The sequence below is a fragment of the Lolium perenne genome, chromosome 4 (assembly GCF_019359855.2).
Source record: "Lolium perenne isolate Kyuss_39 chromosome 4, Kyuss_2.0, whole genome shotgun sequence".
In the NCBI taxonomy this organism is placed as follows: Eukaryota; Viridiplantae; Streptophyta; class Magnoliopsida; order Poales; family Poaceae; genus Lolium; species Lolium perenne.
This window is the reverse complement of record NC_067247.2, coordinates 21097360-21109018: the sequence shown is the minus strand read 5'-3', so window position 1 is coordinate 21109018 and position 11659 is coordinate 21097360. Positions and strand designations below refer to the sequence as shown.

The window sequence follows — 11659 nt, the reverse complement described above, 5'->3', positions numbered from 1 at the left end:
TATTAGACGGTACGGCTGTATACGGCTGTATGTACCTAATTATGCATATACCAGATGTAATACCGAGGTGTTAGTTCCGTCAGATCCCTCCCGCGAAACCCTCTCGCGACCCGCGCCGCCCCCGCGGCGGCCGGGCCGCGCCTCTTCCCCAGCCTCCCCCGGGCCTCCTCCTCCTCTGCCCTCCCTTGCCGCCGCCGTTGGCATGTGCCGTCGGGCGTTGCCCGTGCGGTGCCGCCGGCAGCGGGGATGACTCTACCCACCGCGAAGTTGGGGCAGCGGGGACCTCGGGCTGGCGGCGGTGCTCTTCGGCGGGCGTCGGTCCGGCGTGGCCGCGTGGAACCTGCGCGTCGGGTGGGAAGAGGGGCGGCGGCGCGACCGTTGGCGGCGGAGCAGCGTAGGCGGCGCCATGGCAGGGCCTGCTCGGCCCAGATCTGGGCCCAGGTCGAGGCCCGGAGGGGCTAGGCGGTTGCCCTGTGTTTGGCACGATGGCGGTGCTCCCTAGAGGCAGAGAAAGCACGGCGGCGGTGGGTGGGTGGCGGCGGCACTTCGGCCGGCCAGCTGCAGCGTAGCAGCGGGGCTTTGCGGGCCATTTTGGGTCCAGCCGGGCTAGTTCGGGCCTGGTTTGCCTCGTTGCCTCGTCCGGTCGGCTACCGCGAAGGCGGTGGAGGCAATTCCCTCCCGCGTGGCTGCTGTGCTACTACCCCGTCCCTGCTGCATCCCTTCTCTTCCTCTAGGCCCTGCTCCGGTGACCACAGTTAGGCGGTGAGGATGGCTACAAGACCGTGGTGGCGTGTGCTGGTGGGCGGCATGTTAGGTGGAGCAAGTCGGAGCGTCTGGGGTGGTCGGTTTGGTGGTCGGGGGAAATCCCTGTCGGCATGCTCGACACCGACGCGGTGATGCCTGCGGGTGTCACCTTGCCTTCCTAAAGGGCGTCGGGTGTACCTCCTCCTCAATCCCCTCCGTGTACCGGGGAAACCCTACCCCTAGGACTAGTCCGAGCAGCAGCGACGTCGTCGTCGTTTCCTTGGTGAAGGTGTTGCTTGGTATATGACGTCTCGGCATGGTGGGAGCGTGGTGGTGCTTCTCCGGAGGGCGGAGCGGTTGCGGGTCGTTATCGTTTTTGTCGATCTGCCGGTGTCGATATTAGTTTTTCTTTTCTTTATTTGTCTTTCCTTTTGGATTTGGTTGTGCTGCGGATCTAGCTTGTTCGTTGTATCGGGGTGGTTTGCTATATTAATATAATGGGTGGTTTGCTATATTAATATAGCGGGGCAAAAGACCTATTTCGAGGATGTAATACCGAAACCTTTTAATCAATTAATAAAACATTGTTTATCGAGAAAAAGAAAGGCTCGAAGGCAATGGCCCATGGCCATGGCGCAACAGGTCTAAGCTCATATCGCCCCTTGGAGCCGGTTTTTGGTGGATAGCGCCGGCGAGGAGCGGCGGAGCTCCGCTTGTGACGGCTGGGAGGGACCTGCCGTTCCAGTGCTGGACCCTTTCGACGCTGACCGGCTCGGTTCAGCTAGATCTGGGAGCTGGGAGCCGGCCGGTCCGCGTTGGTTCGGGTGGAGGCAACTCAGTCGCCAGCGTCCATCGGCGCCACCATCAGAACACTCTGCTCCGGTCGGCGTGACCGTGCTGCTGGCAATGCCGCGCCGCGAGGTGCAACCGAACATGAACCTATTGGAATATACTACTACTAGTTTCTGTCACAGGTGAGTGAACAGTGAAGGCAACTCGGCCTCATTCTTCCGATTGCTGATGGCGAGCGCTGAGCGTCCCCGGGGGATCAAATCCCTAATCCCCCGGATGCTCCACCGTCCGATGGCAGCACTAAGCCGTCTGATTAAAAAGAAGAGAACGGTCAACGCGGCTTCCCCTTTACCACGTGGGTGGACCCCTAGTTCAGGTCACTTTCATCTTCTTTCTCACATGTAGTCGCTTTCGTCTCCCCCTAGACGATGCACTGAGAAAATCCCCAAGCTCTCGCAGAAACATGTTTGCGTAGCTTCGGCAAAACTTGCCATTGCAGCATCGCCGCCTCCCCTAGTGGTACCGACCGTCAACCCCTCGCAGTAGTGCCGATAGTCGCAGCAGCATGGCCCGTCTTGTAGCACCGGGGATTAACCCTTGCAGCCATGGGCGGGCACAAGCTTATTCATGGGTATTCAGCTGAATACCCATTATTTTTGATTAAAAAAAAAGAAGTTCAGGCAGTATTCAGCTACCTAGCACAATGAATTTAGCCATATTTTTGGTCCGTCAGCATCTCCACTAACCAAGCTTCTGTCCCAAAACCAGCTAGACATCCGGTAGTACTCGTGCAGCCTCCTGGTTTTGGCTCGCTCCAGCCTGCAGGCTCTAGCGACTAGGGTTGCTTCGGTGGTGGCGGCTCGCGCGGAGAGAGGCGGGAGTGTTGGGGGCAGCGTGATGCCGTTGGTAGGGCAATCCTTCAACCAGCGTGGGGCTGCAGGTTTCAGTGGCGATGGCTGGCAAAATTTTCTCACAAGTAGGGTTCTAAAATCTACAAATTCATTGGTCATTTTCATCGATCCGATGATGATGTAGGTTGCATTTGTACTGAAATTTTGTGAGAACACCCAGAGAAATTAAGAGGAACAGTGTTCATTTTACTTTTAACTTTGAATACCCATTGTCAACAGCCTGTGCCCGCCCATGCTTGCAGCAGCCGGTGGCAGGCGTCATAGCAGCGCCGCCCCGCCCCTTGCAGCACCGGAACTCGGCGTTTGCTGTCTCGTTGCCGCTTGTAGCTGCGGCACTGGGCGATTGTAGCAGCGCCATCAGAAGACTGTAGCAGCGCCGCCGGGTGATTGTAGCAGCGACGCCAGACGGTGGTAGGAGCGGCGCCATGCGATTGTAGCAACGGCGCCGGACGGTGGTAGCAGCAGCGCCGGACGGTGGTAGCAGCGACGCTGGACGGTGGTAGCAACAGGCGTCAGACTGTTGTAGCAGCCACGTCAGGCGCTTGTAGCAGCGTCGCCAGACGGTGGTAGCAGCGACGCCAGGCGCTTGGAGCAGCCACGTCGGGCGCTTGTAGCAGCGTCGTCGTACGGTGGTAGCAGCGGGCGCCAGACGGTGGTAGCAGCGACGTCGGGCGATTGTAGCAGCGTCGCCGGACGGTGGTAGCAGCGACATCGGTCGCTTGTAGCAGCGTCGCTCACCGCCGATACCATCACTTCTTAGACCGCCACTCGGCGCCGTTAACAGCACCCTGCGCGCGGATGCGACGGTGGGCTAGGAGGGCGGTGGTGGTGGCGCTGGGCTAGGAGGGCGGCGGTGGTGGCAAAGCTCTCCTGGCGCGGATGCGGCCGCCGGGCAAAAATCCAGCGCATGGGGAGAGAGATCGTGGTTGTATCCATAGCCGTATGAGAGATATCGGGAGGCAGGAGAAAAATGGCAGAAGATTTGTGTGAAGGGGAAGCGATTGGATAGCGGTGTGGTGGGCCTCCACCGCTCGCTGCCTCGTACGCGGAGGGACACGCGTCGTCCAACCGAAGCGGAGGATCGCTGAGACGGGATCCCCCGGGGGAAGGGCAGCGTTTTCCATTGCTGATAGGCTCTCCGTATCAGCGCCGGCAACGGTCGTCCAAACTTTCCATAATCGATTACTACTACTTTTTGACTCCCATACAAGATCAGAGTCCGACCAGACTACATATACTCATCGATCGATGCAGTTAAATCTTGGGTGTGTATTCAGCACGCACATACGCACGCGAAGTACAGATTTAGAGCTCGTGTTTGTCTCGCCTAGCAACGAAAATTTCCGACGAACCTTTTCTCGAGCTTAATCTCCAGCAACACCTCCTGTCCTGTCCATCATGGCCGGCTGGCTCCCACTCTCCAAGGTCATTTACTTTCTATCTTTCCTTGTGTGTTCTTTCCTGCGTTATTTTGCTTTCTTCTTCAAATCTTTTGGAGGCTGTACCACACTTCCACTCCAAAAGCTAGGAACACAATATATATTTTTTATTCTTCCTATAATTGATGCTCGTCGATGCTGAAACTGCAACTGCGAACCTCTGTCCGAGCTTCTGATTGATGCCACTTTTTTTTTGTTATAAATGTCACTCGACTCAATTTGTCATGCATATCGGTGATCAAGCTACACAGCTGGTGCTGCTTTGTGGATTCGCAAATTTCACAGTGCTTCTCACTTATCCTCAGAACAAAACATAACCTGTTGCTCGACTAAATATATGTGCATGTTTGCCTCACAGGCTGCGGCGTATCGATCGGCGAACATGGTTCACAAGGAGCTGGCTGCAGATACAACTACTACAGGTGCAGGTATATATGGCTGTTTCTTTGTCTTCCGCTTAAACTACAATTTAGCAGCGTATATTTGATATAATATTTATGCTTTCAGTGGTAGCTAGTGCTTAATTTCCTGACTAGCCATTGTTGGTTGATTGTTGCCATTCATAATTTTGTAAGCTGGTCTAATTGGTGCATGCTTCATGCAGGTGGTGGTGTGCTTAGAAATCAACAAGATTGGCACCGTTCAGGATTTGTTGGTAAACTCAGGAAGCATCTTCCGCGTACCTTTGGTTGTTTGAAAAAAGAGGTGAAGTATTCATACACAAAGTTTAGTGATATCAAGGGGATCGATGGAGCTAAAGCCGAGTTCGAGGACATAATCCAGTACTTGAGTGACCCCAAGCGTTTCACACGCCTCGGCTGCAGGCTTCCAAGAGGTGTTCTGCTAATCGGTGCACCTGGCACGGGGAAAACAATGTTGGCAAGGGCTCTAGCTGGGGAAGTCGGCGTCCCATTCTTCGCGTGCAGTGGCAGCGAATTCGAGGGGGAGTACATTGGTGCTGGGGCTAAAAGAGTGCGAAAGCTCTTCACTGCAGCAAGGAAACGATCTCCCTGCATAATATTCATCGATGAAATTGATGTCATTGCTGGGAGCAGAAACACAAATGATCCAACAGGGCAAAGGCACACCCTGAACCAGCTACTCACTGAGCTAGATGGCTTCAAGCAGAACGATGGGATCATGGTGGTTGCAGCGACCAACTCCCTTGATTCACTAGATCAAGCCCTTGTTAGGTCTGGGCGTTTTGACCGTCATTTTAAGATTTCTTACCCAGATCTTGAGGGCCGACGACAGATCCTTGAGGCTCATATGTCAAAGGTTTGTAACTCCATCCAAAAATCCTGGGAGTTTTCATAGCCTCAGTTGATAAAACTTCAAGCTTTTCTCCATCAATTTTTTTATGCAGGTGTTGAGAGCCACTGATGTTGATTTGATGACTATTGCGAAGGGGACTCCTGATTTCTCAGGTGCAGACCTCGCAAACCTGGTGAACGAAGCTGCTTTTAAGGCTGCTATGGACGGAGCAGAAGCTGTTGTGATGGCCCACCTCGAGTATGCTACGGGCAAACTCATCATGGGAAGCGAGCAAAAATCGGCAGTGATGCCCGATAACTGCAAGAAGATGATCGCGTACCACGAGGGAGGGCATGCCATTGTCGCTATCCACACGGATGGTGCTGATCCTGTCCGCAATGCTACCATTGTTCCTGGGGGAGATTGTCTTGGCATGGTGACAGACCTGGTGAATGGAGAATATGAGTACAGATACACAATGAGGAAGATGCTAGCAGAATTGGATGTGTTCATGGGAGGCCGGGCGGCCGAGGAGCTTATATTTGGAGAGAGCGAGGTGAGCACTGCCGCCTTGTATGATCTAAAGAAGGCTACTAAGATCGCAACATACATGGTCGCAAGATATGGTATGAGCAAGGAGGTGGGCCTTGTTTCCTACGACGATGTCTCCAGCTGGGAATCGTCAGCCCTAGTTTATGGTGAGGTCAAAGTATTATTGGACAAGGCTTACACAAACGCGAAAACTATTCTCACGACACACAAGCGGGAGCTTCATGCTGTAGCCAGTGCCCTCCTGAAGGATGTAACTCTCACAGGAGACCAGATCATGACCCTATTGAAGGACGGAACTCCCACAGGAGGAGACGACCAGACCACTGAACAGCAGGATCAGGAAGCACCTTCTTCATCCTAATGACTGAGGTCCTAGAACGTTTTTTCTTCTTCGGTTTCATTAGCTGCATACAAACAAATGCAAAGAATACTTACGATCTGGATTTGTCTTGGCTATCTTTTTCGTCTAGAATATTTCTTAGTTTTGTTTCTAAAATCTGATGAGCATGCGACGTGTACTGCAAATTGCACATATTGTGAAATATCAGCAAAATCTCATGCTTCTGATCTCAAACATGTATGTGCCCCGTGATATTTCTATCGGAACTGAACGGAAGCACAAGGATGCATGTTTAAACGCAATTTCATAAAACCCTATCAACATACATTTTTACAGGTGTAAAACCTGTTGTAAAGAGAGGAACTATGGTGTTTCCAACAACATGATGCAAAACCTACGGGGAGGTGGCTGGCCAAGCATATTGGACACTACTCCCTCCATTCTTAAATACGTGGACGTGCAGATTTTCAAGATAGATTATTAAATGGAGAGAAAATTGCATTAGAAAGATGCAAACCAATATCTTTCTCCATTTTAATTCTTACACCTCCAATGATCTAAGAGTATGTAGAAAATAATGATAGCATATGCTAAATATTATTGGGTTTGATTTCCATGGGATGAGAGAGACAATTTTTATTACGAAGTACTTTAAAATGCATTTGAAAAATAGAAATACTCTCTTATATAAACAAAGTTTAAGGCTAAATATCTACTTATTTAACTACAGAGGGAGTAGGCTACATCGACAGTTGTTTATGTCCTCGCGAGTAGTCCGCATGCCGATTTATTCTGGCGTTATTGTGCATTTTTTCCGCACCTCCAATTGAAAGGCAACTCTCCTTGATTACTAAAAAAAACTTGTCATGAAGCTCTTTTTTTAAAACATTAGGCCGAGGAAATGAATAAGGCTACATTGGCAGAAGATACAAGAGCCCTCTTACAACAACAACACCCAACACACCCAAAGATAGAACTAGAAGCATGAAGTGAACTAGGCATCAGAGGTAAACCGGGTCAACTGGAAGTGCCAAACAAAAAGTTAGAAACTTATAAGGAGAACTACGCCGGCGAAGGTGAGTAACACATTGGACGCTAGAGCATTGTCGTCCCGCCTTCCGTCTCTGTCGTCGGAGGGGATCCCTATCCCTGGACAAACAAGAGACGCCGTCAGTGGCGGGCCAGAGCTCTCCCTAGAGCCCGAGCCGGCGCACCAACAGACGCTGCACCACGCCAAGATGTGTACACCACCGTCGCAGACTTCGCTTCCAGGAAGCTTCATCGCCAAAGCAAACACCACCGTTGACAGAGAGACAAACCATGGGCTCCAAGACGGCGCCTTCAAGAAGGAAGTGGCACCCATGGGCGTCGCCGCCGCCCGATCCAAGCGGATCTAGGGCTTTCACCCAGAGCAACAGGATGAATAGGGAGGTAGCCGTGACGGTGTCTTCAAGAAGAAAGCGGCGTCCACGGGCGTCGCCGCCGCCAGCCCAGGACACGCCGGGCAGGTTTTCACCCCGGCAAGAAGTCCGCATCCAAACCTGATGGTGACGAGCAGTTGCTGGCCACACACACCGCTAGGCACTCCCCGGTCATCACACCGCCCACGCGACCATAACCATCGGGCAGTACCCGAGCCATGGCCCCCGCCGAAGCGCTGCAACTCCCACTGGCCAAGGCCGCCGCCTTGGCATCCAGAGCCTGCCCTCGCCTGTCAATGAAGAGGACAAGCTGAACGCGCGAGGCCGGCAACCCCAGCAACCGCGACGAGCACATCTCCATGCCACATGCCCACGTCATCCTCCCCATCACCTGCACCACCTTGCTTCTCCTCAAACATAGACCGCGGGATGCAGGAGGCCGCCCGCCAGCCGGTGACACTGTCTCGAACAGCACGGAGCCGCTGAGCAGACCACGATCTCGATCTGGCCACATGGCCCCAATCTGGATCTGGAAGCGGGGCACCGCCGAGCAGCACCACACACTGGCCCGCGGGCCGTGGTGGAGCTCTCCCAAGGCAGGATCTGGCCGCCCACCGCTCCAGGAGCTAGAGAAAACCTCGGAATCGTCGCTGTCTAGGAGAGGTGGAAAAACGGGTCAAAGGAGGGATAGGAAAGGCAAGGTTGGAGGAGGAGGGAGTCGAAGGTGTAAGGGTATATTGCCCCTATGTGTGGTTTTGGTAATTAATGACAACCCCTATGGACTAATGTTTTCATTGAGTTTATATGAAGGAATATTCCATAGGTACTACTTGTAGTCCATGTGTTGGATTCAAGTATGGATGTCATGAAGATAAAGATATACCTTGAGTATTGGCATCAATATGATCGATTTGAAGACATATATGTAACATGAAGCATGAAGAATGTGCCACACGAGAACTCATGTGGTATGGTAAGCCTTGTCAATTATGCTTCATAAACTAACCCATCATATATATGCCCTTGTGTTGTCTATGTGGGTTAGGTATCTTTCCATGGGCATGCATCAAAAGTGAGATCTCATATAGCCCATGAGAGGATACATCAAGTGGTGATCGTCATCAAGGTTGAGTTGGGCAAGTTCAAGTTGAGCATCTCAAGAGGATCATATGCTTGAAGCTTGTCGTCCATTTGGTGATAATGGACATGTGAAGTTGTGCATCAATGGAGCTTTCCCATTATGGTGTATGGGGGAGCATTTGTGAGACTTCACGAAGCAACAATGATCAAGTAAGGCATTCCGACTTGAGTGGAGCTTAAAGAGCTATCATCAAGATCAAGCGGGGTGCGCAAGACAAAGGTATGGCCTTGCTAGGTTTTCCTTTTACCGGTCTCAAGGTGGATGTTGGGAGACCGGATTATAGGATAGATAGCCGCACTATCAAGAGGGGCTTTCGGTTGGATAACTTGATCACATCGTCTTAGGGAGCTCAATCCTTTGCATACTTTGCATATCCCTATTGCTTCTTAGTGTTTCTCTGTGAGAGGTTCTTGAGCTTGTTGCTAACTTTGCAACAAGCACAAGTTCATCAAAAACGGAATCCGCATGCATCTTCTATTGCGTTTTCGAGTTTGGATGTCTTCACCGTTTCTTGACGGTGGGAGACTCCCTCTCTAAAAACATCTAAAAATATCCTGTGAGGACGTCTTCACCGTTTTTGTTGGGGTTCTATTCGTCGTTATCTTTCCAACAAAATTGGTTTCATGTCAATCGAGGTCCGGACACAAAAGTTATCACAGTTTTTGTATAACATGTTTTCCTGCTGGCCCGGTTTCTCGCTCGGCGTGACCGGCCGTCCCACCGGATGGCCCGGTTCAAACCGGCCCCTGGACCGGTGCCAACAGGGGCCATGTACTGTAAGACACAGAAGTCTCCCGGTCATGGCCCGGTCACAGGCCCGGTTTGGACCGGCCGGGTCTGGCATGTGGCCCGATCTGACCGGCACCTGGACCGGACGGCCCGGCCCCAGGCCCGGTTGACCAGCTTCCTCGACCGTGCTGAGCTGAAACTCACCCAACGGTTATATTTCTCCCTAGACTATAAATAGGCCTTCTTCCACCTTGGGCTGAAAAAAAGTTCTTCCACTCTCTCTCCTCCATTGTTGACTTTGAAGAACTTGCCCTATCTCTTGATTCCCCCCATGATTCTTTCTCATTCTTGAGGGATCTAAGAGAGGAGATCTAGATCTACAATCACGACCAATCCATCTCTCCTCTAAGTGAGGGGAACTCTTTAGATCTAGATTTTGGAGTCATTTGTTGATTCCCTCTTTGTTCTTCCTCTCTAATCTCATCCTAGCATTTGTTGCTTTGCTGGGTGATGCGTGTAGTTGACACGTCCGTTGGGAACCCCAAGAGGAAGGTGTGATGCGCACAGTAGCAAGTTTCCCTCAGTAAGAAACCAAGGTTTAATCGAACCAGTAGGAGTCAAGAAGCACGTTGAAGGTTGATGGCGGAGGAGTGTAGTGCGGCGCAACACCAGGGATTCCGGCGCCAACGTGGAACCTGCACAACACAATCACAGAACTTTGCCCAAATGTAACAGCGAGGTTGTCAATCTCACCGGCTTGCTGTAAACAAAGGATTAGATGTATAGTGTGGATGATGATGTTTGTTTGCGAAGAACAGTAAAGAACAATTGCAGTAGATTGTATTTCAGATGTAAAGAATAGGACCGGGGTCCACAGTTCACTAGTGGTGTCTCTCCCATAAGATAGCAGATGTTGGGTGAACAAATTACAGTTGGGCAATTGACAAATAAAGAAGGCATAACAATGCACATACATATATCATGATGAGTACTATGAGATTTAATCAGGGCATTACCACAAAGTACATAGACCGCTATCCAGCATGTATCTATGCCTAAAAAGTCCACCTTCAGGTTATCATCCGAACCCCCTCCAGTATTAAGTTGTAAACAACAGACAATTGCATTAAGTATGGTGCGTAATGTAATCAACACAAATATCCTTAGACAAAGCATCGATGTTTTATCCCTAGTGGCAACAGCACATCCACAACCTTAGAAATTTCTCACATCCTTTGTCCCCAGGATTTAATGGAGGCATGAACCCACTATCGAGCATAAATACTCCCTCTTGGAGTCACAAGTATCAACTTGGCCAGAGCCTCTACTAGCAACGGAGAGCATGCAAGAACATAAATAACATATATGATAGATTGATAATCAACTTGACATAGTTTTCAATATTCATCGGATCCCAACAAACACAACATGTAGGATTACGAATAGATGATCTTGATCATGATAGGCAGCTCACAAGATCTAACATGATAGCACAATGAGGAGAAGACGACCATCCAGCTACTGCTATGGACCCATAGTCCAGGGGTGAACTACTCACACATCGATCCGGAGGCGATCATGGCGATGAAGAGACCTCCGGGAGATGATTCCCCTCTCCGGCAGGGTGCCGGAGGCGATCTCCTGAATCCCCTGAGATGGGATTGGCGGCGGTGGCGTCTCTAGAAGGTTTTCCGTATCGTGGCTCTCGGTACTGGGGGTTTCGCGACGGAGGCTTTAAGTAGGCGGAAGGGCGGAGTCGGAGGAGTCACGGGGGCCCCACACGCTAGGGCCGCACGGGCCCCCTCTAGGCCGCGCCGCCCTAGTGTGGCGGCGCCCCGTGGCCCCACTTCGTCTCCCCTCTGGTCTTCTGGAAGCTTCGTGGAAAAATAGGCCCCTGGGCGTTGATTTCGTCCAATTCCGAGAATATTTCCTTACTAGGATTTCTGAAACCAAAAACAGCAGAATACAGCAACTGGCTCTTCGGCATCTCGTCAATAGATTAGTGCCGGAAAATGCATAATAATGACATATAATGTGTATAAAACATGTGAGTATCATCATAAAAGTAGCATGGAACATAAGAAATTATAGATACGTTTGAGACATATCAAGCATCCCCAAGCTTAGTTCCTACTCGCCCTCGAGTAGGTAAACGATAACAAAGATAATTTCTGAAGTGACATGCTATCATAATCTTGATCATACTATTGTAAACATATGAGATGAATGCAGCGATTCGAAGCGATGATGAAGATAATGAGTAAACAAATGAATCATATAGCAAAGACTTTTCGTGAATAATACTTTCAAGACAAGCATCAATAAGACTTGCATAA

The 11659-nt window shown here is 50.9% G+C and overlaps 1 protein-coding gene across 1 annotated transcript; it reads left to right on the top strand.

Annotated features, from left to right (window-relative positions):
• The first annotated feature begins 4268 nt into the window (after nucleotides 1–4268).
• LOC127346598 (ATP-dependent zinc metalloprotease FTSH 4, mitochondrial-like) lies at nucleotides 4269–6140 on the top strand. Its single transcript, XM_051372881.1, has 3 exons — nucleotides 4269–4314; nucleotides 4491–5164; nucleotides 5253–6140. Exons 1-3 carry the CDS (start codon nucleotides 4269–4271, stop codon nucleotides 6051–6053), a joined length of 1521 nt encoding a protein of 506 aa, XP_051228841.1. The 3' UTR covers nucleotides 6054–6140.
• The last annotated feature ends 5519 nt before the right edge of the window (nucleotides 6141–11659 follow it).